Source organism: Amphibalanus amphitrite, unplaced genomic scaffold (assembly GCF_019059575.1).
Source record: "Amphibalanus amphitrite isolate SeventyFive unplaced genomic scaffold, NRLGWU_Aamphi_draft 000523F_arrow, whole genome shotgun sequence".
Classification (NCBI taxonomy): Eukaryota; Metazoa; Arthropoda; class Thecostraca; order Balanomorpha; family Balanidae; genus Amphibalanus; species Amphibalanus amphitrite.
In genome coordinates, this window is record NW_024882017.1 from 165,187 (window position 1) to 192,965 (window position 27,779).

General features: G+C 48.2%; 2 protein-coding genes and 1 long non-coding RNA gene across 3 annotated transcripts in view; 1 reads left to right on the forward strand and 2 right to left on the reverse strand.

Annotated features, from left to right (window-relative positions):
- Positions 1-27,779, forward strand: part of LOC122393206 (HEAT repeat-containing protein 1 homolog) — a 162,423-nt gene that overhangs the window by 103,488 nt on the left and 31,156 nt on the right. Inside the window, exons 9-10 of the mRNA XM_043389034.1 lie at positions 5,980-6,074; positions 6,322-6,444. Coding sequence (XP_043244969.1) covers positions 5,980-6,074; positions 6,322-6,444 — 218 coding nt within the window. The remainder of the gene's footprint in view (positions 1-5,979; positions 6,075-6,321; positions 6,445-27,779) is intronic.
- On the reverse strand, positions 19,764-22,035 carry LOC122393202. Its single transcript, XM_043389032.1, has 2 exons — positions 20,136-22,035; positions 19,764-19,820 (listed from the first exon to the last, which is right to left on the reverse strand). The coding sequence occupies exon 1, from the start codon at positions 22,019-22,021 to the stop codon at positions 20,681-20,683; it is 1,341 nt and encodes a 446-aa protein (XP_043244967.1). The 5' UTR covers positions 22,022-22,035; the 3' UTR covers positions 19,764-19,820; positions 20,136-20,680.
- On the reverse strand, positions 19,764-27,596 carry LOC122393204. Its single transcript, XR_006258657.1, has 2 exons — positions 27,332-27,596; positions 19,764-20,212 (listed from the first exon to the last, which is right to left on the reverse strand). It is a non-coding gene; the product is annotated as an uncharacterized LOC122393204 (long non-coding RNA).

Below are 27,779 nucleotides of genomic sequence, written 5' to 3' on the forward strand. Positions count from 1 at the left end.
GTTCAGTTTTATCTGCAAGGCGCTAGCTCAATTAGGGGCAAAAAGACGGAGAGGGGTCGTAATCCCCCCCCCTCGGCCGGGGTATATGCAGAAAACCCAAAATTCCGTTGAGGGTTAAGCACTGAAGTGATATATTATGATGCGAGAAGGTATAGGTAAAAAAAAGTATGCACACGAGGGGATGTGAATAAAACTGTGTTTGAGGTATGCCTTTTTTATTATACATTCGATTTGCTTTAGTTATTGGTAAGAACAGATACAACCAAGAAGAGCGCCCCTGAAGAAAAGGTGGCGCACCGGACGGGTGCGATTTTAAGGTCTAAGGTCAGTCGGGGACCTTTAGGTTCGGATCAAGCGCTGCATGTTAGGGGTAAAAAAATGGGGGCAAAAAAGCATCCCGATTTTGGCAGCATCGTCATGCTTTGTCACGGCACTCATCCACTCCCTCGGCCGAAATTTTATTTCCTTTTTGTATGAGTTCTGGCATAATCCCGCACATTATGCTGCATGTTGTTTGCCATGAAAAAACAATGCATGTTCAGCTACGTTCTACGCAGTACGCACTAACCTACCCACCACTAGCCACCATCCCGTTCTGTGCTCCCTTCCACCCCACACGAATCAGCCGAGATACTAGTCAGTCGGGCTACCGCTATCCTATGCTCCCTTCCTGACTGCACAGCGCTAAAACCCAGAGCCGAGACTTCCCGAGCGCGACCTCTGACCCCACGCGGTCCGAAGGGTCGGCCGATGCCTAAGGGCGCGCCGCGCGCCGGCCACCCGGATAGCCTCTGCCGAGTCTCCCTTTCATACACTGTTTACTACGCACTCGATTCATTCATGATTCTGTGTTTCCGCGTTCCTCTCGTTAGATGGCTCTACTGATGTCATAGGCGATCCCAGGAAGATTGCGGCCAGAATACCCCAAACGGCAGAAAATGAGGTTTTTGGTGAATATCTCGGAAAGTATTTGGCATACAACGATGCAATTTCACAGTCTCGTGGTAAATGTGCATACACATAATTCGGGTTGATAGTTATGCATTTGAACATTATATAGGACCAGATATGTCCGAAAAAGCAAAACCAACAAGACTTTTACTGGAGAACCGTACAGTATACCATTGAAGAAGAGAGCGTTGGATGTGTCCCGTTCTCAGACGTGTTGATCATGCGAAATGACGATGAATTGAAATTCAAGGTCCACAGAAAGGAAACAAACAAGGAGGATTACATCCATTACTACTCAGCTCATGGCGACAGAGTAAAAACAGGTGTAATAATCGGTTTTTATCTCAGAGCATACCGAATATGCAGTGATGAGTACTTGGGCGATGAGCTGGCGTACATAGAAAGTGTATTCAAGGACTTGAGGTACCCAAAAGCGATGATTACGAGCGAGCGAAGCGGGTCTTTTCAATATAACGGAAAAATCTCAGTATGAGCGGCCCGGCCCGGCCCGGCCTGTAACGCTTTTGAGAGGCTTATATCTCAGCAACCGCTAGACCGATTGGCCTGCGGTCTTTTTTGCTGGGTAGCCCCATCCCTTCTACCCCGTAATTGACTACCTTTAACACATCTCAGTGACCGTCGTGGCACGTGCCACGTGAAAAGTCAAGGGTGTTCAAGCTGTTTTGTAAAAGTAGTGATTTTGAGAGGCTCATATCTCATCAGCCGCTCGGGCGATTGTCTTGCAGTAATTTTTGTAGGGTAGCTGCATCCCTTCTACCAAAGGGGATACTCTTGATCTATGTGAGTGACCCCCACTGCACGTGCAAAATACAAAAAGAAGAGGTGCCTAATTTGTTCCCATTTCAATAACTCGGTAATTACTGGGGCGACTTCGCTGAAACTTGGCATACAGGTAGGCACCAACCAGGCAATGCATTCCCATGTGTTGCGGTTAGGGTGCTACTGCACGTGCGCACGTGCAGGGGGCGCTTCCAGATCTCGAGAACGGCTGGGCCGATTTCGCTCAAATTTGGTACACGGTTTGGGACCAGTTAGTAGGGTGCCGTGCAAAAGTCAGTTCGGACCCCGTTTGCACGTGCGCACGTGCAGAATGCCGCCTCCAGATCTCAGGAACGGCTGGGCCAATTGCGTTCAAATTTGGTACACCGCTAGCGACCGGTTAGAAGTGTGCTTTGCACAAGCCCGTTGGAAGTACCCTCTCGCCCTTCCGCACGTGCAGGGCTCACTATCTCGCTCGCTCGTTCTTCGCCCAAAAGGCGTTTTACTGGTTATCAGGTGTAAATTAAAGGCAAAGAAAATTCGTGATAGGATTCCAAAAACTCAGAAAGAGAAGAAGAACCACAAAGTCATTGTTGTGCCACATTCCAAGCATGTTGACACCACCACCAACTTTTTGAAAGGAACGGATGTGGTCGTTATAAGCAAGACGGGAAAAAGCATAGAACAAATAGTGAGAAGTAAACGGAACGCACGACATGAGAACAGCATTGTTTATAAGATCCCCTGTCTTGGGTGTTCCAAGCCATACTATGGCGAAACCTGTCGCGGTTTGGATATACGGCTGAGGGAACATCGGAAAGATATACAATATCAGAGAGACAAAACCATTGTAAAACACACTCATGAATGTGGAGCATTGCCAGACTGGAGAGCGGCTAAGAGTGTTAAAGAAAACATTGACAAAATGACAAGGATGGCGCTCGAGGCGGCCATTCTGGAAATAAATGAGTGCATGAACCCCAAAAGTGGTAGGATAACATTAGCAGAGACAGCCGCAAAATTTATTCTATCTGTTCATCAACTGTAATATTCTATGTGTAGGTATATACATTGTACATGTTATTGACGAGGTAGGTCACGACTGAGTGTTGAACTGCTCCCCAAGAAATGTATTGCATTGAGATGTCCACGTCAAATGTTGCCGTAGGTTTTCAAGTGTTTTGAATTGAACATGGTATTTTGTGTCATTTATTTAGGACCAACTGATGACGATATAATCGAAACGCGTTTTGGTCCTAATATAAATTATTTTGAATAATTGACTTTTGGCTACTATTATATAAACACGGGTCAGGTACTGACGGATCCAGATAGACGACGCTGCGGGGTGCATACCCCCAAAAAAGTTTCTCCAAATAAAAAAAAAACTCATCGGATTTTGATTCCTTGCGATATGTTGGGTGGTTTAAAACAAACCCTTCATAATAAAAGTTTAGTTTTGTCTTATTCTCGAAAAGCCGCAAATTTCCGTCGATTTCGGGCGCTGCGGGGCATTTGTCCCAATCGCCCGCCCCACTTAATCCACCAGTGGGGTCAGGCGGCCTACCATTTCTCTATTTTTTTCTTCTAAGTTTTCAAAAAAAGAAAATCATCGTATCAGGGTTGTGACGAAAAATAAGTGGCCTAAATCCGATGACAAAAGAGGATCTATTTTTGGCTTTCCCCGATTTTTAGTTTACTTTTAGTTTTAATTTTTTTTTGTTAAGTCGTTTAATTTAACCCTATTCCTGGCGGGGGGGCCTCAGGAGCCCCCCCTGAGGTTTTTTGGTTATTTCTCCCAAACGCGTTGAGCTAGGAAGCTCAAATTTTCTGACTTTTCCTAAAAGGCTTCTACGCAATATGTCTGAAAATTTTGAGTTGATCTGACCTCAGGTCAGGTCACCAGAGGCGGTTTGGTGACCCTACCTCAGAAAAGTTTGCAATCACGCCAGAGCTAGAGTTTTTGACCGATCAATTTCTTCTCTTCAGGCTTTAGTTAGGGTACCAGTATGTGCAATTTGTATATCTCGGAATTTTGATATCGGTGACCTAAGGTCAGGTCAGTTTCGCGACCTCCCCATTATAAGTCAATGGGGGAAAAATCAACTCCCTGTTTTTACCACTAAAACGGGTCGGAATGGCCCCATATACCATACATGACTTCATATACGATCAACCTTCACTACCTTGAGGTCTGTTTTGCTGTTGGGCAGCTGTGAGGTCATGTGACGTCATCAAAGGTCACCAAAGGTTTTTGGCCAATAACTCCGTACAGGAACAAGATACAGACGCGTGGATGGTCTCATTGTGTTCAGGTCGTCAAGACGCATCAAATGATATACATGATGACCTCGAGGTCACGTGACCTGAGGTCAACCTTTGACCTTGACCTTTCGAGGTCAACATATACATCATTCGATGCGGATTGACGAGAGGATCACGATGATGCCCTTAGTTTGTTCCTATCTTGACTAATTCGAAAGTTATTCGAGAAAAACTCTCTCCATATCTAGCGCCGCCATTTTGACTTTTTGACCCCTGTGACGTCATCTTTGACCTGACCTGAAAATGACCTTAGTAAAAATTGTAGATCTTGACCGTGCGTATCCGATGCCGTTTACCGTTTGTCGCTGCAATGTGTAGTTTTTGAGATCTGAAGGGGGGGCCGAATCGGCCTTCCGCCAGTTTCTTGTCCCGGCGGAGCCCGCCAGGAATAGGGTTAACCCTACATATTTTTAGTATGCCCTCCCCCGCGCTCAAGGCCTGGATCCGCCAGTGAACCCAGTAGGTTCACTTATCGTGTATGGCTACACTATTGGCTACGGATACGATTTTTGTTAACTTTGATGGTTCGAATGGTCAATGACGATGTAACGAACAAGGTTTATGCGTAATGATGCCGCGCGTTTTCCGAACTATAATTCAAAACGAGTCTAATTGTACATTTTTAGGCCATTAGAAAGCTGTCATTTAGTATGTGCCTGTGTATTGTGTATGTGTCTGAGTGCTTTTTAGAAAGGCTGAAGACGAAAGACGAACGCCTTTCGAAAGCCCCCCCCCGCAGGAAACACAGCTGGTATTTTTTTAAAGAAAATTTACCAGACATTCATGGGTAGTTTTCAAGTCCGAAGTATTGCCTTGAGGTTCGGCTGGTTTGTGTGTCGGTTGTGTCGGCACTGTCTGTGTATGGTGTGTCGGTTGTGTCGGCACTGTCTGTGTATGGTGTGTCGGTTGTGTCGGCACTGTCTGTGTATGGTGTGTCGGTTGTGTCGGCACTGTCTGTGTATGGTGTGTCGGTTGTGTCGGCACTGTCTGTGTATGGTGTGTCGGCTATGTCGGCACTGTCTGTGTATGGTGTGTCGGTTGTGTCGGCACTGTCTGTGTATGGTGTGTCGGTTGTGTCGGCACTGTCTGTGTATGGTGTGTCGGTTGTGTCGGCACTCTGTGTATGGTGTGTCGGTTGTGTCGGCACTGTCTGTGTATGGTGTGTCGGTTGTGTCGGCACTGTCTGTGTATGGTGTGTCGGCTGTGTCGGCACTGTCTGTGTATGGTGTGTCGGCTGTGTCGGCACTGTCTGTGTATGGTGTGTCGGTTGTGTCGGCACTGTCTGTGTATGGTGTGTCGGTTGTGTCGGCACTGTCTGTGTATGGTGTGTCGGTTGTGTCGGCACTGTCTGTGTATGGTGTGTCGGTTGTGTCGGCACTGTCTGTGTATGGTGTGTCGGTTGTGTCGGCACTGTCTGTGTATGGTGTGTCGGTTGTGTCGGCACTGTCTGTGTATGGTGTGTCGGCTGTGTCGGCACTGTCTGTGTATGGTGTGTCGGTTGTGTCGGCACTGTCTGTGTATGGTGTGTCGGCTGTGTCGGCACTGTCTGTGTATGGTGTGTCGGCTGTGTCGGCACTGTCTGTGTATGGTGTGTCGGCTGTGTCGGCACTGTCTGTGTATGGTGTGTCGGTTGTGTCGGCACTGTCTGTGTACGGTGTGTCGGCTGTGTCGGCACTGTCTGTGTATGGTGTGTCGGTTGTGTCGGCACTGTCTGTGTATGGTGTGTCGGTTGTGTCGGCACTGTCTGTGTATGGTGTGTCGGCTGTGTCGGCACTGTCTGTGTATGGTGTGTCGGTTGTGTCGGCACTGTCTGTTTATGGTGTGTCGGTTGTGTCGGCACTGTCTGTGTATGACGTGTCGGCTGTGTCGGCACTGTCTGTGTATGGTGTGCTGCGTGTGTCAGCTCTGTGTCACTGCCGGCAGTGGACTGCGCACTGGTAGTGGAGCTCAGCCACCCGGACGAGTCGACACGGCGCCAGGCGGCGCGCCGGCTGCTGGCGCTACTGCGCGCCGGAACGGTAAGCCGGCCGGCTACCGACCTGATCGGCGCCACCGAACCACATGGCTGCTTACCACTCACACTTTTATGTACATTTACTATATCTTGCGCCCTTACTAGAGCTGAATTCTTGAACCGCTAATCTTCAAGAAAAAAACTGAAAATCTTTGCCCGGATGTTTTGTTTTGGTGCTCTGTATGCTGTGTGTTGTGGCTGTGCCGGCGCCAACGGTGACGGAGATGCGGCGACCCTCGGTTCACTAGCAGGTGACCGGGGAGGTGGCGCGCGGCGCGCTGGCCGCCGCGCTGGCCGGCCGCTCGGAGCGCCTGGTGCGACAGGCGCTGCGCGTGCCCATCCAGCGGTGGCTGGAGCTGGTCGGCGCCGAACCGGTGAGTGGTCGGTCGCCTCCAGGCGCCCGCTCACCCTGCACCGTCATACTTTCGTCTCATTAGCTGACGCGCGTTCCATGTATTACTAACTGCCGAAACAGGGCAAAAAAAAAAAAAACGGCAAACGAGCCATTGATATAACGCCGACCACTGTTTTGAAAAGCGCCGGCTCCCCTGCGTCCTTAGCGGTAGCTAGTGCTGCCACCTATGTAGCGGTGGTAAAAAGAACCATCGAGGAACTACAGATCAAGGGACTGATTCATCCATGGTAGGTCTATTAACCCGCGCCGGCCGGGGGGGGGGGGGGGGGTGTTTGAACAGTGAACATCCCTAGTAAAAAATCCAATTGGATCCAATTGGACAATCCCATTGAGCTTTCAAATAGATTGTCCAATAGGATATCCAATGGGATCCAATTAGATGTCCAATAGGATATCCAATTGGATCCAATTAGATGTCCAATAGGATATCCAATTGTATCCAATTAGATGTCCAATAGGATATCCAATTGTATCCAATTAGATGTCCAATATGATGTACAATTGAATCCAATTAGATGTCCAATATGATGTACAATTGGATCCAATTAGATGTTCAATAGGATATCCAATTTGATCCAAATAGATGTTCAATAGGATATCCAATTGGATCCAATAGGATGTCCAATAGGACATAAATGGATGCCCTATTGGACATCTGATTGACTTCAATAGGTCAGTCCAATTAGACAATTTTATTGGAAATAAATAGTACAGCCTATAAAAAAAAAAAAACTTGTTGAAAATGATCCTTTATCCTCACAGAATCCAGGAGCCTCGCTCAGTCAGCTGCTGCAGTTCGCAAGTGCACGTTCGCCTCGATCTTCATTCGGAAAGAAATAAAATGGAAAAAATGGAAAATGTATTTCTTGAATAAAATATAGCATGCATTTATCATACCTACAATGTCACAGCTTGTCACAGTCTTGTGTATAAGCTCATGTATCAGGTCATGTTCGCCGGCCAGGTGTGTCTCCGTTGGTGCAGCGGCCTGCTACACGTTGCGTTCCCCTGCAAGAAGAGTAATATATATTTCTTAAATTATAGAGTTGCTAGCACTTCGTATTCAAACTGAAAACGTTAACCTGCGCACCGACGGGGGGGGGGGGCGGGAGGGTATCCGCCCCCTGAGATTTTTTTCGCAGATAGCTCAAAAACGGCGGCGCGTACCTATTCCGACATATCGACACCTTTTTTTAAACCCCACATCCCCCTCTCCCGTGAATTTCCCGTGAATTTCCGGGAGGCACGAAAGATCTCCTTTTAAAAGTGCCCAATCGTCCGATCCTGATCAAATATGTGTGTTCGTAGGCCTGTTCTGGTATTGCTTGATCTGCCAAGACAGACAAACTTGAGAAAAATCGAGTGATTGTACCTTTTTTGAAGGTCTCTAACCAACTTGTCTGAAATTCACAGGAGAACAAATGTGGGGTTTAAAAAAAAGATGTCGATATATTCCGTATAATGTGCCAAAATATTATCCCCATATCACCAAAGGTCAGGTCACCAGAGGCCTCTTGCACCAAACTACCTAGCTAGGTAAAATCGAAAAACCGGTTTCAGAATAAGCTAATCTAACGGTGGTAAATTTATTTGCAATAGCCCAATACATAATCCTACATGTGCTTGCTAAATTTTGCACGCAAATTGTTACATTTGAGACTTGGACTGGGTATACGATGCAAAATAATCCAAGCATTGGTGCAAGAGGATTTTGGTGCAAGAGGCCTCAGGTCAGGTCGTGACCTTACCTCAGAACGTAAATTTTTAAGTTTGCGGTCCCCCAAGGTCACAGTTTTTCACATAGGATCTTGACATTCGCCGCAAGTAACAATTATATCAAGGGCTACAACTTGTATATCTCGGATTTTTTTCATATCGATGACCCAAGGTCAGGTCATTTTTGCAACCGGCCCATCATAAGTCAATCGGAGAAATTTCAACTTGCTCTGAGTGCCATCCTATGACTTCAATATGCTCAAGATCATGGTATTACAGGTCCCTGGCGGTGATTCCGCCGAAACATATCACTTGTAGCGTTTGGAAGGTGATCCCCAGGTCATCCGAGGTCACCTGAGGTCACCAACGTTTTTTTCTGCAATAACTTTTGATTGAATGGTGATAGACTTCAAACGACATCCAATGTGTTCGTTTACTCAATGCAAATCGCTTGATATGCAACACGACCTATTTGGGTCAGGTCATGACCTTGACCTGAGGTCAAATTCTTGACCTGATGTCAGTTTGACCTTTCGAAGTCATATGATATATCATTCGACACGCCTTGACGGGTCAAGAACAATAGCATTTGAATCGTTCCTCTATCTTTTCGGGAACAGAAGTTTTAGCAGAAAAAACTATTGCGAAATTTACGTTGTGAAAATCGTAACATTTTGTCTTCGGTGACCTCTGGTGACTTTGTTTTTTACCTGACACAAAAATGGCCTGGTTATTTCCTCTAGATCTTGTCTCGCCCTATACAACGCCGTTTGCCGCTTGTCGCTACGATGCTTAGTTTTCGAGATCTCCGGGGGGGGGGGGAGGTCCGATACCGCCCCCCCCGTCGGAACTAATGTGGCTCAGACCCCCGTCGGTGCGCGGGTTAACCCCATGGGTAAGCGATGAGGTCTTCCCAGCAGAGCGCGGGTTACTCCCATGGGTAAGCGAAACATCACTGTCTGTCGCACGACAAGTCACAATCAAAGCCTGGATTCACCTATATTGATGACTGATTTACAAGGCACGAATTAGGCAAACAGATTTCGGATTTGTTTAACCATTGCACCTCTTATTATTAGGTAGGTACTGTCACACTTACCGGCCTCATCGTCGGCGTGGGTCTTCGACCTCCGTTTTGCCACAGCCCTGGCATCCACACACGCCTTTGATATGGCAGTCGCTACCTCAGACTTCTTCATCTTCATGTTGGCCTGGCAGACAGCTGCAACAGTCGATATTATCAACAAATGTACATTCATTTAATCGTATAGACATCTACTTTTAAAATGTGGGATGGGAAGCTCAAGCAACTGGCAACTGATTAAGCGACGTGTGACAGTTTAAGGTAAATAATGCAGCAATGACTTTGTTTAATCGTTAATCATGAATTGTTAATTAATCATTTCTTTCGAGAAGGTCGTTATATAACCAACGTTTCGCGGTGTAATGGCTTTATCGAGGGTTACACACAAGCAAAAACGGTAAAAACACTGATGAACATTTCGCACCCGCTCGATTTTATCGGCCTAGGACCAAAAATTATACCGCCAATCGAGATATCTCGTTGAGAGCAATAACGACTTTAAGTAATTAACGATTAATGCCCGTCGGTAGCCGTGACTTTGCGAACTTCCGATGCTCTCAACGCGTCATTACGGAGCGAGCGAAGCGAGCGGAATCTTTCCTTAGATTAACGGAAATTTCTGAGTATGAGCGGCCGGCCGGCCGTGCGGACGCTTTTGCGAGGCTTATATCTCAGCAACCACTTGACCGATTTACACGCGGTAATTTTTGTAGGGTAGCTTCATTCCTTCTACCAAGTATTGGACTATTCCCGATGCATGTGGGTGACCCCTTATGCACGTGCCACGTGCAAAACGAAGAGGTGTCAGTTTGGTAATTGTTGCAATATCTCGGTAACTACTTGGCCGATTGCGCTGAAAGTTGGCATGTAGGTAGGCACCCACTAGGCACTGCATGTCCATGTGCCAGAGTTGGGGTGCTGCTGCACGTGCGCACGTGCAGGGGTCGTTTCCAGATCTCGAGAACGGCTGGACCGATGGCGCTCAAATTTGGTACGCGGTTAGGGACCAGTTAGTAGGGTGCCGTACACAAGTCAGTTGGGACCCATTTTGCACGTGCGCACGTGCAGGGTACCGCTCCCAGATCTCGAGAACGGCTGGGCCGATTGTGCTCAAATTTGGCACATCGCTAGAAACCGGTCAGTAGGGTGCCGTGCACAAGTCAGTTGGAGGTACCCCCTCGAAATTTCGCACGTGCAAGACTCGCCCCCTCGCTCGCTCCGTTAGTCGCCCCAAAAGGCGCTATACTGGTTTTATTACGGAGCGAGCGAAGCGAGCGTAGTCTTTCCTTAGATTAACGGAAATTTCTGAGTATGAGCGGCCGGCCGGCCGGCCGGCCGGCCGGCCGTGCGGACGCTTTTGCGAGGCTTATATCTCAGCAACCACTTGACCGATTTACACGGGGTAATTTTTGTAGGGTAGCTTCATTCCTTCTACCAAGTATTGGACTATTCCCGATGCATGTGGGTGAACCCTTATGCACGTGCCACGCGCAAAACGAAGAGGTGTCAGTTTTGTAATTGTTGCAATATCTCGGTAACTACTTGGCCGATTGCGCTGAAAGTTGGCATGTAGGTAGGCACCCACTAGGCACTGCATATCTATGTGCCAGAGTTGGGGTGCTGCTGCACGTGCGCACGTGCAGGGGTCGTTTCCAGATCTCGAGAACGGCTGGACCGATGGCGCTCAAATTTGGTACACGGTTAGGGACCAGTTAGTAGGGTGCCGTGCACAAGTCAGTTGGGACCCATTCTGCACGTGCGCACGTGCAGGGTGCCGCTTCCAGATCTCGAGAACGGCTGGGCCGATTGTGCTCAAATTTGGCACATCGCTAGAGACCGGTTAGTAGGGTGCCGTGCACAAGTCAGTTGGAGGTACCCCCTCAAAATTTCGCACGTGCAAGGCTCACCCTCTCGCTCGCTCCGTTAGTTGCCCCAAAAGGCGCTATACTGGTAGGTATGATATTGAAATACACATCACACGACAGGGAAAACTGATCAAGGAACATGATAGTGAATGTCTGAAGTCAATATATCTTTCCGTTTTGTCGCATTACCACAGTAAGTTGAAAATAGTTGGATTGTTTTCGAAAAAATGAATTGTTAAAATAGGTCAAATATTGACCTAGGTCCAAAAAATATACCGCCAATCGCGAGATCTCGTCGAGAGCAATCCGTTAGTCTTTTCCGCTAAGCTCTACGTTCCGGTTCCAAACGTGAAAGGGTGGGGTCGCCCCCCCCCCTGCAAGAGCGCAGCGAAGGCAGCAAAACACGGAGGCGAGGGTAAAAAAAAAACACTCACCAATGACGTCGTTCACAATCACCGGATCCAGGCGCGGCCTTGCCTCCTTCAAAGGGTGTGCGTTTGAAGGCTGTCCCGTAAGGCTATGGGTGGCCAGCGTCTCCTTCCCGACAAGTTTCGTTATGAGGGACCTGACCACCAGATGTTGCGTCTTTGGGGTAGCCCCCCAGTTCATTGTCTTGAACGTAGTTTTATCCATGTAGTTAGGTGCTGCTGCCGATAAGAACGAAGAATAGTAAAGACACTATAGCACAGAACGCGTCCGAGAATGTTAATTTCCACTGATATGAAAAGCGGTGGGACTTCCTGACAACCCCATGGTAACATTTTGCCCTATTACCTTCTCAGACTCTCGCTGGAAGCGTGGGATTTTTTTTTCGTGGGAACCACCGTGGGAAAATCTGATAGGCGATTGGGTCATTTCAAAACATCCAAATTTAGTTGCTTTGGTGGATTAAATTGGGCGTGTCTTGCAACAACCGTGAAGCACACCTCCCGACCTATGCCTACATCATGTTTTGGTTGCAATAACTATTGGTAACATATGGGAAGATACAAAAAAGATGCAAAGTTTCTAACGAAAACTATGAGACGTACCTAAAAGTTTTGATTTCAAATATCGACAATATGACCCTAATAGGAAGCGTCGAACGTGAAAAGACATTTCTCTGACAGGTAGAATAGCACTAGTAAGACGCCTTTATGGGCGTGAGAATCACATTATAAGTTATAATGTGATTCTAACCCTCTCCATTATAAGTTAACCCACGAGCCGCTGGGGGGGGCATAAAGTTGCCCCCCCCCTTTACGTTTTGTATATCTCCGAAATCTGATGAGCTACGAACGTGAAACTTGGCATAGCTTCAAATGAATACCTAGGCAATGTTTGAGGAAAGTTTGCTGGTTGTAGTACCTAAGATGACGTCACAGTGACGTCATAAAGTTTTTTTCGTTTTCCAATATGGACCGTTTCTGATGACGCTGAGCATGAAACTCAACTGTAAATGAACTAGACAGCACCTGCTGTCATCCTAAAACATCTATCTACACTTCCATCTAGTTTCTGACCAATAATCGACCCTTTATATTCGGTCCCATATATCTGATGTATCGTGAGGAATATGAGAGTCGCAAATCTATACTTTCACTTATGACGTCACTGTGACGTCATTTCAAATGGGATCGACACCAAATTTGGACACAACCTCGGCTAGGTATTCCGAAAGATGTGTGCAAAGTTTCGCTTTTCTATCTCTTCGCGTTGCGACGATATCGTCGCAGAAGTAAAGGGGGGGGGGCAACTATATGCCCCCCCCCCCCCAGCGGCCGGCGGGTGGCGCGGAGGCCCAGCGGCCGCCGGGTTAAAGGGACTGTCCCACCTTTGCATTAGTTCTGAGTTGAGATAGCCAAGTTAGCGGCCAGGTTCAGAAACCACTATACATCCTGGTCGCAATATCCTCAGTTTCGTGGTGCTAAAGAAATTCGTTCCCTTCATTTGAAAAGTGGGCCTTAGCTAAGGCCCTATCTCTTAACCCTCGCCCGTATAGGGGGGGGGGGGGTCGAACGGACCCCCCCATGGTTTTTCGCGAATAACTCGCGTAAAAAGCGGCTGATCGTGACGAAACTTTCAGTACCCTCGCGTTCATCAATTTTACACCTACCCTGAAAATTTCATGACCCTGACCCAAATGACCTTTGACCTGTGACCTACTTTTCGAGACCATGTTTGGCCGGAATCGCGATTCGGCGTATGTCGGCTCGCATTAGCCGCGCGTTTGCAGTCTTTTCGTGGTTTCAAGCGTTCAAACATGTGATATGATGTTGCCCCCATGCATTAGGGTGGGTGTCAAGGTCACCTGAAGGTCAGGTCAGGTCATTGACCTTTGATGACCTCGGTTCACTTTTTCGAGTTTTACATGTTTCTAGGCCAGTTTTTAGAGCTGAATTCGAATTTAGCAACCATATGAACATTTACGAAGTAGTTTTGGTGCCTTCGTAACATGTTACGAAGCTGTCAGAGGCGGTTGCCACCTACTACGAACACCCTTACTGGTTGACCTGACCTGACCTGACCCGACCCGGCCTAAATGCATGAAGACATCATCTGTGATCAAAACTAACATGATATTCGTGATCAGCACCCCGAAAAAACCCATAGCAGCCACACTTTACGACGTTCTAACAGGTCCCGATTTTCCCGACTTTTGGGTCATTGACCTGACCTGCAAGGTCAACCAATGACCTAGGACCTTAAAATTGGGTATCATCGGCTTCCTCTCGTCACGGGCAACACGCTCGTTTTTTCCGCGAAGCTCTAGCTCGATCAGGGGCGAAACGGCAAGGGGGGGGGGTCCAACGGACCCCCCCCCTTATACGTTCGCGGCTGGAAAAACACCAATACGGGCGAGGGTTAACTATTAACGGCCATTTGATGACGTCATTTCACATTTGCATTTTGAACGCCTGTCACGCATGTGAAGTTTCACTTGATTTACGAATAAGCTAATCAGAGACACTTGTTATTGTATGAGCCGCGTCATATTTGAGAGCAAATACCTATATTTGCTGCCAAATTTCCCCCACATTGACATGAAGTAAATCCTTCATTACGTCACAGATCCGATCTAAATGACGTCACGATGAAATATTAAAGTCGCAATATCTCAAAAAGTATACAATGAAAACGCGTAAAAACTTGCAGAATTCGTCACAATATCATGAGTAACATTTCCGAATCCTAAATGGTACTTTTTTGAAGGTGGGATAGTCCCTTTAATGGGGGAAATTTAACTTCTGCTGAATGCAACCCAATCCCCACAATATGCTCAGGATCATGGTATTACAGGTCCCTGATGGTCATTCTACCGAAAAATATCACCGGTGACCTTTGGAAGGTGTCCCTAGGTCATATGAGGTCACCTGAGATCAGCAACGATTTTTCTTCGATAACTTTTGCTTGAAAAGAGATAAAGCCTCCGTTGGACGTTTATCGTGTTTGTCTCGCCATTGCGGAGCGAATGAATTTTCAACTTGACCTTTCCAGGTCATATTATATATCAATCGATGCGCCTTAACGAGCTAAGAACAATGGCGTGAGAATCGTTCCTCTATCTTGTCTGGGTATAAAGTTATTTAAGAAAAAAAAACTACCAGAAGTAAAAATTAACATTTTTCTTGGTGACCTCTGGTGACCTAGTTTTTGACCTGACTGGTTTTTAACGCTCTTTCGAAAGCCGTCTACCGCTTGTCTCTACGACGCTCAGGAGTCGAGTTAGACGGGGGCGTAAAACCGGCCCCCCAGGCCCCACCCCGGCCCGCTGCATTACAGATGGAGCACCGGCCCGGCGCGGGTTAAAGAGATGTCCAGAGCGCTGTTCGGCTGCTGCTGTTTTATCAGCAAGAAGTAGTTCCACAACAGCCCACCAGAGGGATTTCCATTGAATCGTGCTGTCAACCATATTTTCCTGGCGCTTCTCGGCCGCTGATTGGTTGACAGCACGATTCAATGGAAATCCCTCTGGTGGGCTGTTGTGGAACTACTTCTTGCTGATAAAACAGCAGCAGCCAAACAGCGCTCAGGTGCGTGCTGTACATATACAGTGTATAGGCAAAGCCGCAGCAAATTAATTTGTGATAAATTGTTATTTAACTATAAAGGGGGTAAATAAGGTAATGCTAATTTCAATGTTTGAGAGATACTGTCACCATTTTTCACCTTCACCCCACCATTCTTCACTCCTGCAGAGTGCAGTAGAAGTTTAGTTATTTTTACCCGCACACTAACTGGAGACTGATCCACCTTAGACAATAGACAATAGACATTTATTTCGCACAAGATCCGACATTTCGGCTTTTCACGTGTACACGTCTGTTTTTAAAACACAATAAAAAGGAGTATAAAAGGGGATACAAGCCACTCTCACGCTTTCAAAACAGAACACCATACAACATTCACGACACACCTAAGCGGATTAAGCCCTCATGTTCCGATACAGCGCCGTCCTGAAAGACTCTCGAACACGTCTGTTTTGGCACACGTCGTTATACAGTTTCACTCCGCTGTACGCGAGTTGGCGCCTGCCAGTCTCGGTTCTAATGGCAGGGGGCCGCAGCTGGTTGTTGTGTCGTGTTTGATGTTCATGTCTGTGGTCTGTGGCAGCGATAATCGAGTACAATGTTTCTGGCAACTCCGATGACACGACTCTGCGAACCATCTGTGCCCGGTGGTCACTGGCGGATCCAGACTTGCGTTTTGGGGGGGGGGGGCCAACTCCTGCAAGTAGCCAAACCTAGGGTACCCCCAAATCCTGTTTTCTCATCGGATTTAGGCCACTTATTTTTTAGTCACAGCCCTGAAACGATATTTTTTTAAAACTAAAAATAAAAAAAATATAGAAATGGTAGCCCACCCAACCCGAGCCTAAATATTACTTTGAAAACACTTCAAATTGCTTTTGTCGACCAATTAGCCCGCTCCGGGTCGGTGCGTGGCGCAGCCTTCGCGGGCTGGGAGGTGTCGGTTGGACCCCCTGCCGTTCGGCCCCTGATTAAGCTAGAGCTCGCGGGAAAAAAACAGGCGTGTTGCCCGTGAGTGACGAGACGAAGCCGATGATACCCGATTTTAAGGTCCTTGGTCATTGGTTGACCTTCCAGGGCGGTGTTTCACGGTCGTGCTGACAGCCGCTGACAGCGCATTCCGCGAGCTAAGGTCAGCCTTCGGTAGTGTTGTGGGTATAGGCTTGTTGATGTCTCCATTGAAACCAAAAGTGCCATCAGCGCTGGCAGCGGCTGGCAGCGTGCCGTGAAACACCGCCCAGGTCAGGTCACAGACCCAAAAGACGGAAAAATCAGAACCTGTCAGAACCTCCTAAAGTAAGGCTGTAATACGTTTTTTTTTGTGCTGATCACAAATTTCATGTTAGTTTGGATCATAGATAATGTCTTCATGGGCAATTCCACGACAAATCACCTAATTTTTTTCCAATTGTTCACCATGACCTCTCCGATTTTGCTCAAATTTGGCATGTTAGTTGACCTATGGGCACTACTTCGTCCCAGTAAATTTTTAGTCTCTAGGTCACAGGGGTCATGAGATATGGGTCATGCAAATTTTTAGGTTTTCCGGAACATTGAAATATAAAGTATTTTTTATCTCTGCAACGGTTCACCGGATCAAAAAAAGTTATATATGAAATAAGAAGCGCAAAGGCTGCTGCGTCTAGCAAAAATGTGAACGAAACCCCAGGGTCATTTTTTGACCCTTTGACCTCGTGACCTTTTCTTGACCCCGTGACCTTTTAAATTTGTCCTATTTTAAAAATTCTGATTTTTTCTATCAGAGATGTCTTATCCATGCTCTTAATAGTGGTATGTGATTTGGTTGGTATATCGGACCCGTTGACCTCAAACTGAGGTCAACAATGTGGTCATGACCTGACATGAAAATGACATCTGCCGAGAACGTCGAGAATCATAGGCAATATGGGTGTCATATGAAAGCTTACTTCACGGAGAATACATTGGTGGTGTTTTTGAGTAGGTATGGGCCGGGTCAAGGTCACATTAGGTCAGTGACCTAACACAGCATTGTGTTCTTTGAAGGTGGCGTATTTTATTTGTTTGGTAAGCCCAGTGATCAGCACACAATAAAAAGGAAACAAAACGTCATAAAACACCGTCTGTCTTTATTCAAAAAGCACAGATAAAATGTATTCACCCATATACACACACTCGCACAAACACACACACACATACATACACCTTGTTCGAGGAAGATCTTTCAAACAAACCTCAGTAACACACGCGGTGTGAAGAACGAGTCTCAGAAGACTAGGAGACCTTGAAGGCTGCTATGGTGTGGGAGTCGAGCGGTACAAAGCGGTGAAACATCCTGGTACCTACTACCTACCCTTCACCGTGCGGGCACTTGTGAACCGTTCTCTTTCATTTTCGTCTTCGTTCCTGCTATTTGCGTTGCCGAAACGAAGAAGATTTTATCGGTAAGGTGGTCCTCACAGTATTACCAATACCATCGCATGCGCTTTTGCCATGCGAGGTGGCAAAAAAATCCACTCACATTGAACACCAAAATCCTCGGCATGATGACATATATTTGCAAAATTGTATTTGTTCTTGTACTGGGACGCTGCTCCGTCAGAGAAGTAGTGTATTTTTTAGTCTTGGGCATTCATTTCAAATGTGGGGAATAACCACTGCCTGAAATGCCGCTTCAGCTCCCGCGTCAGCTCCCGCAACGCAAATAGCAGAAACGAAGACAAAAATGAGAGAACGCTTCACAAGTGCCCGCATGGTGAAGGGTACCAGGACGTTTCACCGCTTTGTACTGCTCGACTCCAATACCATAGCAGCCTTCAAGCTGTCCGAGTCTTCTGAGACTCGTTCTTCACAGCGCGTGTGTCACTGGGGTTTGTTTGAAAGAACTTCCTCGAACAAGGTGTATGAATGTGTGTGTTTTTGCGAGTGTGTGTATATGGGTGAATGCATTTTATCTGTGCTTTTTGAATAAAGACAGACGGTGTTTTATGACGTTTTGTTTCCTATTTATTGTGTGCTGATCACTGGGCTTACCAAACAAATAAAATACGCCACCTTCAAAGAACACAATGCTGTGTTAGGTCACTGACCTAATGTGACCTTGACCCGGCCCATACCTACTCAAAAACACCACCAATGTATTCTCCGTGAAGTTAGCTTTCATATGACACCCATATTGCCTATGATTCATGATGTTCTCGGCAGATGTCATTTTCATGTCAGGTCATGACCACATTGTTGACCTCAGTTTGAGGTCAACAGGTCCGATATACCAACCAAATCACATACCACTATTAAGAGCATGGATAAGACATCTCTGATAGAAAAAATCAGAATTTTTAAAATAGGACAAATTTGAAAGGTCACGGGGTCAAGAAAAGGTCACAAGGTCACAAGGTCAAAAAATGACCCTGAGGTTTCGTTCACATTTTTGCTAGACGCACCAGCCTGTGCGCTTATTATTTCATATTTAACTTTTTTTGATACGGTGAACCGTTGCAGAGATAAAAATACTTTATATTTCAATATTCCGGGAAACCTTAAAATTTGTATGACCCATATCTCATGACCCCTGTGACCTAGAGACTAAAAATTCACTGGGACGTAGTAGTGCCCGTAGGTCAACTTGCATGCCAAATTTGAGCAAAATCGGAGAGGTCATGGTGAACATGCCTAGGTGATCTGTCATGGAATTGCCCTCATGCGTTTAGACCATGTCGGGGCAGGTCAGGTCAGATCAACCAGTAGGGGTACTTATGGGCGTCCGTATAGCAGGTGTCCACTACCACTAGCAGCTACGTAACATGATACGAAGGCATCAAAACTACTTCGTAAATGTTCAAATGGCTGCAAAATGCTAAATTCAAAATCAGCTAAACGAAACTATCCTAGAAACATGTTAAACTCGGAAAAGTGCACCGAGGTCATCAAAGGTCAATGACCTGACTTGACCGTAAGGTGACATTGGCATCCGCCCTAATGCGTGGGAGCAACATCATATCACATGTTTGAGCGTTTTAAACCACGAAAAGACTATGAAAGCGCGGATAATGTGAGCCGACATACGCCGAATCGCTATTCCGGCCAAACATGGCCTCCAACATGGCCAAACATATGGTGCATTCGGAGAGGCACATTCCACGTGGAATCCGTTGAATATTCCATGCGCGCGGAATATTTCCGGAGATTAGCCGTTCAGAGAGATGATACGCCTCCGAACGCGGCACGGGGAATATTCCCGGGGACGGTGAATATTCCATGCTCTCCGAACGCACGGATAGTCTCGAGAAATAGGCCACAAGTCAAAGTTCACTTGGGTCAGGGTCATGAAATTTTCAGACTTTGTCACCATGAGGGTACTAAAGTTTCGTCGCGATCGGCTTCATGATACCTTACACGATAACTTCACACGTCGATCGAGAGTTAAAGCATGGATGAAGGAGAACCAGGGGATGAAGGTTCTTTCATCCATGGTTAAAGTGTGCAATAAGAACTTCTTGGGTGAAGACAAGACCAACACTTTTATCAAGCTCACAGATTTTTAATGATACGGTATTTTCTCTCTACCTACTACGCTGTAACCGCGTTTCGTCAACTACCAACTACTATCAATAGAGAAGGACAGTTAGGATTGCCCCAGTGATGTATTGCAGCAGTAGTCCATTCATTTGTCACGTAAAAGCTGCAACAAACACGCACAGATCACGCACCGTCAGTCACATGAAGCTCATGCAGTGCTCATGCACGATTCATGCACGACAGCCCTGCGCAAGAAGCTATGCGGACAAGACAATCGAGCAAGCATTCTAGCGATTTGTTTGACAGTGCATTATTCACAAGCAATCATTCACATTTTGTACTGTCTGGCGTCTGCTGAACATTCTGTTGTGATCAGTGTCAATTCAAAGTAGTGGCCAGCTCATTAGAAAACAAATGACTCCATAGCGTAGCCACAGTTGACCGCAGACATTTAACACATAAACGTATGGATACGTACTTCGTTTGCAAGATGAAGGAGTTCAATGGTCCACAATACGCCTGTCATCAATGAACAATTACTTTAGCACGTTTGCACTGTAAGAGAAGGCAAAACATGTGTGAGCAAACCCGGCAGCCACGATTGCAACACAAAGCAAACGTCCCAACATCCCATGCAGTGCAAATTCCGCAGGCAGACATGCACAGGTAAGTGTTGCACATTCGCATGCCCTAAGCAATAAACTGAACTGGCACCTCCTATTCCTTCAATTCCCCCTCTCGGCGGTAACATGGCTCCCCAAAATCCGGTGAGGATTTTATGATCCTGAGAACAAATCCCGGATGCACAGAGGCGCACTTAACAAACTTAAAGATAACTTCCGCAAACACCCCATCACAGCTGAGTTCTTTGCAGCCGCTCCGCCGGGTGCCGCAATCACTGGCCGCGTTGTCTCAGCACTCGCCCAAAGTCCGCGCAAAAACCGCAACGGCCGATTCGACGAACCACTCTGTTCCAGCTCCGTCGAAGATCGCGAGCTGAAATCTCCAGCCCCGCTGCTCGACTCACTGACTCCCCGACTGGGAATCACACTGCCCACGTCTCATGAGAGAAATGAGACGGTGCACGGGGCGGTCATACTCCTGACCGTTTACACGCACTCGCACCCTTCGCACAAGTCCGTCCGTAGCCGGGTACGTCGCCACAACCAGGCCTAGTGGCCAGGCGCCTCGCGGTTGGCTGTCATCAACCATGATGACAACGTCGTCCTCCTGCAGGTTGTGTTCTGGCCGCTGCCATTTCCGCCTCTCCTGCAGAGACGGCAGGAACTCGCGTCGCCACCGCGTCCAGAATTCGGTGGCGAGGTGCTGTACTCTCCTCCACCGTCGTCGCCCATACAGGTCCGCGGAGCAGAACATCCCAGGGGCAGGAAGGACGACCTTTGATTTTAGGGTGAGGAGTTGGAGAGGTGTCAATGGCTCCACAGTATCACTACTGGACATGCTACAGTAGGTCAAGGGCCTGCTGTTGATGATGGCTTCAGCCTCGGCGAAAAGAGTTTGCAGAAGTTCGTCGTCGAGCTGTTGACCATTAGCGCTCAGCAGACTGGTCAGCGCCGTTCTCGCCGTTCGGATTTGGCGTTCCCAAACGCCTCCCATATGGCTCGCATATGGCACATTGAATGCGAACTCCACCCAGTCGCAGTTGTCTTTACTGAGTGTCTGAGCGATTCGCTTGTGATCCTCTTCTTTCAGAGCGCTCTCCAACAGGTTCTTCCCACCAATGAAGTTAGTTCCATTGTCGCAGTATATACGCCTGATGGGACCTCTCCTGCAGATAAAACGACGATATGCGTTGATGAATGAGTCAGCGGTCAGAGAACTGATCACTTCCAGGTGAGCAGCTCGGGAAGCGAAACAGGTAAACATCAGACCCCATCTCTTTACTTCACTGCGCTTCTCTCGTACGAAGAACGGGCCAAACGCGTCCACGCCACAGAACTCGAAAGGCTCCGACATTTCCGTTCGCTCAGTTGGCAAATCCGCCATCTTCTGGCCACAAGGACTTCCTCTGATCCTTCGGCACTGGATGCACCCCAAAATGCACTTCGAGACCACTGACCTTCCATGGAGTATCCAATATCCACGGTGCCGGATCTCACTGAGAGTCGATTCACGTCCTGCGTGGTGCAGTTCTTCGTGAGCATTGTAGACAATCAGCTTCGTGACTTGACCTTCCTTCGGCAAGATCACTGGATGGATGACTTCAAAGGGCAGACTACTCCTCCTGAGACGTCCCCCAGCGCGCAGCAGTCCATCGTCCGCAACGAACGGATTCAACCGCTTCAGGGAGCTGGTACCGTCTGCTGTCACTCCAGAAGTCATCTTCGTTGCGTCAGTTTTCATTTCCTTAACAAAACACTCTTCCTGTACTGCTCTCAGGATGACTTTCTCGGCCTCTCGCATCTCCTTCACACTGACTGGATCTGATTTTCTTCTCGGTCCACTCGGTGAACATTTCTCCGACTTGCCGCCACTCTTGGACCTGATCCTCTCCAAGAGGAGCGTTCTGTAGCGAAGACAAAGGGCCACTGATCTCTTCGCCCGATACCAGCTCGAGAAGTACGACAGTCTTGAAGACATCGTACCATACGACTTCGGCAGCTGTCCTGTACTAGTTCCGCTTTGGAATGCCGCCGCCTTGACTTCCCGATCATCTGCGGGCACCTCGACAATAATTTCACCACCCGGAAGACTTCCGGGCTGTTTCAGGAAGGAGGGGCCCTCCCACCATAGGGTGCTCGTCTTGAGACTGTCGGCCCGCATCCCGCGTGAGACTAGGTCGGCAGGGTTGTCCGCTGACTGGACATACCTCCACTGTCGGGCTGACGAGAACTGTCTGATCTCTTGCACTCTGTTAGCCACGTAGACGTGGAACCGTTTGCTTTCGTTTTGAACGTAACCCAACACGGCCAAACTATCTGTCCAGAAGTGTTCGGTGAGGTTTGGCAGACAGAGCTCACTTCGCAGGAAGACACTTGTCCTCACTGCTACCACAGCTGCAGCCAGCTCCAGTCTTGGGATTGTCACTGACTTCTTCGGTGTGACACGACTCTTGCTCATGACCAGTGACGTTGTAACTGATCCATCTTGATCTATGATACGCAAGTAACTGCATGCTCCATATCCATCTAGGCTTGCGTCCGAGAAGTGGTGCAGTTCACATCTGCAGTCCGCCAGGCTGTGCTCGGAGAAGGCGTACCTTCTTGGAATAGAGATGTCTGCGATCTGCTTCAGGTCCGTCTTCCATTCCTCCCACGGAGGCTCGACGTGGTCCGGAACAGGCTCATCCCAGTCACGCCCGTCACAGCAAAGTTGCTTCACAATGTTCTTTCCTAGAAGTGTGAATGGGGCCACCCAGCCGAGTGGGTCATACAGGGAGCTGACCATGGAGAGGATTCCTCTCCTGGTTGTCGGCTTCACTGATATGTCCGTATTTATGTGGAACGAGTCTTCTTGAAGATTCCATTTCATGCCGAGTGCGTGTTCAATGACAGTCCTTTCAGAGATGTCCACGTGCTCCAAGGACTTTGCACGCCGGCTCTCGGGAACACTTGCCACCACCTCGGGACAGTTGGATGTGAACTTATGCAGCTCAAAACCCCCACTCGAGCACATGCTGATCGTGTCCTTGACCAGCTGCACACTTGACTTCTCTTCGGTAGTCGACGTCAGACCATCATCCACATAGAAATCTCTTCTGATGAAGTCTGCCGCGTCAGATCCAAACACTTCTTCGTACTGGTCGGCTGTCTTGTTCAGGGCACTCATGGCGCACGCCGGCGAAGATGAAGCGCCGAACAGATGTGTCGTCATCCGGTACTCGGATGGCTCTCGCCGCATGTCGCCGTTCTCCCACCATAGAAACCTTATCAGGTCTCTGTCTTCGGGGGCTACCCTGACTTGGTTGAACATGCCCTTCACGTCACATGTGATACCGATGCGCTCCTTTCGAAACCGAGTCAGGATGCCGCACAGGTTGTTGGACACATCGGGCCCTTGCATGAGCTGGTTGTTCAGGGAACATCCCTGGAATTCTCCACTGCAATCAAACACTACGCGCAGCTTCTGTTTGGTTTGACTGTACACTCCGTGGTGAGCGACATACCATACCTTCCCGTCGTCACGGCATCGCTCGTCATCCGGAACAGCTTCAGCGTAGCCTTTATCGAGCATATCCTGCATGTATGCTTGATACTCTTCTTTCAAGCGCGGCTGCGATAGCAAGCGTCTCCTGAGGGAAGCAAGACGCTGCTCTGCCATGATCCGGTTGTTCGGGAACTGAGAGTCCGGGTCTTTCAGCGGCAGCGGTGCTACGAAGTGTCCATCTTCTCCCTGCACCATCTGCTCTTTCATCAACGTCTCGAACCTCATGTCCTCTTGTGACATCTTGGCACCCTTTGAGACCTCCTTGAAGTCACTATCGAAGAGATGTGATACTTGTTCTGGAGTAACTTCTCTCACTTGCATCCTGAAGGCAAAGTGTCGCCTGATAGTGACGTCACTACCCACGTTGACGAGGTAGCAGCCTGAAGAGGGTGTCGTCGGTGTCTCGACCGTGCCCACAACAGACCACCCCAGTTCAGTGCGAACTGCCCAGGGTTCGTTGTCTCCACCTGTGACTGTTTGCAGAGGCTTGATGGCTGCACCACAGTTCAACCCCAACAGCAGACCGATGTCAGCCTCTTCATAGTACCTCGGTAGGCTCGATGCCACTTCTGTGAGATGCTCCCAAGCCTGAACTGTTGACTTCCTTGGGATCAGCTGTCGATCAAGAAGAATGTCATCCCGTGTGTACGTGGTTGGTAGTTCAATCTCGGTGCCTGTGCTCAGGGATTCGATGACCAGGTCCTTTACAGCCAGTGACTCCAGCCTTGACTTGCCGGCCATCGTGCTTAGCTCCAACTGTATCGGTTCACCGTCAGCTTGCAGAGAGTCCCGAACGCTGCTCTTCAGGAAGCACGCGTCCGACTGTGAATCCAAAACTGCATACGTCACCAGGTTCAACTCCGGATGAAGTCTGTGCCAGATCCTGACGGGTACGATCATCGAATGTGAGCAGGGTGTCGTCCCTCGTTCGGCTGTCACCTGCAGTGACGTTGCAGTCTGAGTAGATCCATCGTGGACCGATCTCTTCTCTTGTGTCTCCCTGTGCACGGAGGCCAGTCGTTCGTCGTGCAGCAGGGTCGGGTGTCGTTTGCCGCATCTGTCACAGGTCTCCTTGCGCCTACATTCACGCCAGCGATGGCCAGCTCGAAGACAACCGCGACAGAGACGATATCTCTTTACCAGCTCGTGACGTTCATCTAACGAGCTAGATCTGAAGACATCACAAAGTCCAGTGATGTGTCGTCCTGGACACAACAAGCACTTGATAGGCGTCGGATCCAGTGAGCCTCCAGTGTGTCCGCTACGTAGTTCAGTTGCCGGCCTGGGGGCGCCTGCTGATGACAGGAAGGTCCTGACTCTACCATTAGCGGGTTGTGTTTGCGGGCGACGCTGGCTCCGCGTCTCTTCCTGGGTCGCCAGCATCGCCACGGGGCCCGAGGCGATTCTTGCTTCTCTTGCAAGAAATGTGACAAATTCATCGAACGATGGGTAACACGGTTCTTGGCCAGGCTCTGGCTCGTAGATTTTCTTGTCCACGATCCTTTTCCACTTATCGACGATGTACCTCGGCAGCTTCTTCAAGATCATTGCATTCTCTTCTGCTTCGCCTAGCGTTCTCATGCCTGGCACGACATCAGCAGTAGCAGAACACCCATCTAGAAAGTCAGCCAGCTGTTGCAGGGCCTTGGTGTCGCCCGGTTTGATCACAGGCCAGTCCCTCAGTCTTTTCTTGTAGCTTGTGACGGTAATGAAGCTGTTCCCATATCGCTCGATGAGGCGTGCCTTCGCTCGGTCATACGCGTCGTTGGTCCTGAGGCACAGCAGTCCGTGTATCGCACTCCTCGCTTCTCCGGCCGTGTAACGAGACATGTAGTTCAGCCGTTCAACTGGAGACTCGGTCTTGCTTTCAATGAAGGACTCAAACGACTTTAACCAAAGCGGAAAGTCTTCAACGTTGCCCTTGAAAACGTCTGGCTCCAGCTTAGGGAGATCACTTCTTTTGTTCTGAGCTGACAACAGCGTTGACAGACCCGTCAGCAGTTGTTCTTGAGATGTCATCTCAGCGTTTCCTTGCGGATCACCGACTGCGTCCAACGGAACTCTTGTTGAGCGACTGATACCGAGGCCAGCTGTGTCGATGGTTGGACCTTCAGTTTCTTGATAGTTTCTCAGTGTTGCGGCTTCATGCATAGCAGCAGGAGCTTGCTGATGTTCGACACACATGCGAGGTCTTGCTCCTGTTTCCATAACAAACATCTCTTCTTCTTCCTCTGCAATCCGGTTTGCAGCTTCCCTCTGTGCTGCACTGACTTCAATTTGTGTCTTCAGCCGAAGCTCTTCTTCTTTCCATTCGAGTTCCTGTCTCATTTGGTCCAGTTTCCTCCTACTCTGGAGAGCAGCCATCTTCGCTTCCGCTTCAGCTCGCTGACGCTCATCCTGAAGGCGGGTTTCGAGCAGCTTAGCACGAAACGAGCTTGCAGTGCTCTTTCGAGATGCAGCGCTTTTGTTGTCATCATCGCGTTCAATCCTGAGGTCGGTTTGAGGCGTCTCTTGCGTCACACCCTGTCCTCCAACTGCACCAGGTGCAGCACTTGAATACGGGCGGCAGAGAAGCCCTCTTGGATCTTGTTGTCTTAGAAGACCAAGAATCACTTTCATTTCTTCCAGTTGCTGGCCATGTTTCTTGTCATGTTGGAGTCTGTCTTCAGGATCCAGCAGTTCTTGGAGTTCCTGTTCAATCTGTAGGAACTCCTGATGGCAAAGCATCCATTTGTCCAGAAGTTCCTGACTGATATCGTCTGCTATTTCCATACCATCTTCAGTCAGTATGCGCACTGACAGCTTGTTAAGCTCCTTGCAGTATCTGTTATATGCCTGTGTCTTGATACCACATTGGTATTCTCTGCCAGCTTCAGTCATCTTCTTTCCTCTTGTTGGTCGTGACCCTTCACATACAGTTGTCTTCTTCTCTTGCACTTGAACCCTCTGTTGATCCATCTTGTCTTCAATTCTCCTCTTCAGTGATACCAATGACAAGGATGGGACATTACATTGGACAGAAGGTAAGCTTGTTCAGCTTGTGTTCATTGAGTGACTGGAAAAGGAAGCAGCAAACGAACTTTTACTGTAACCGCGTTTCGTCAACTACCAACTACTATCAATAGAGAAGGACAGTTAGGATTGCCCCAGTGATGTATTGCAGCAGTAGTCCATTCATTTGTCACGTAAAAGCTGCAACAAACACGCACAGATCACGCACCGTCAGTCACATGAAGCTCATGCAGTGCTCATGCACGATTCATGCACGACAGCCCTGCGCAAGAAGCTATGCGGACAAGACAATCGAGCAAGCATTCTAGCGATTTGTTTGACAGTGCATTATTCACAAGCAATCATTCACATTTTGTACTGTCTGGCGTCTGCTGAACATTCTGTTGTGATCAGTGTCAATTCAAAGTAGTGGCCAGCTCATTAGAAAACAAATGACTCCATAGCGTAGCCACAGTTGACCGCAGACATTTAACACATAAACGTATGGATACGTACTTCGTTTGCAAGATGAAGGAGTTCAATGGTCCACAATACGCCTGTCATCAATGAACAATTACTTTAGCACGTTTGCACTGTAAGAGAAGGCAAAACATGTGTGAGCAAACCCGGCAGCCACGATTGCAACACAAAGCAAACGTCCCAACATCCCATGCAGTGCAAATTCCGCAGGCAGACATGCACAGGTAAGTGTTGCACATTCGCATGCCCTAAGCAATAAACTGAACTGGCACCTCCTATTCCTTCAATTCCCCCTCTCGGCGGTAACACCTTCTCACATTCATTTTTCTTAAGTGTTTTTGGGGACAAAAAATATATGTTGTTCCCCTTTCAGGCTTGGGGGCATGACCCCGTGCCCCCTGGATCCGCTAGGCCGAAACTAACTAGGTCGTTTTCAAACGGTCTGATATTTCAGGTCATAGTTTGCAAACGGCCGGTGTTTTCA

Coding starts and splice junctions, on each gene's coding strand:
- LOC122393202 (XM_043389032.1), bottom strand. CDS start 22,021: ATGAAAACTGACGCAACGAAGATGACTTCTGGAGTGACAGCAGACGGT.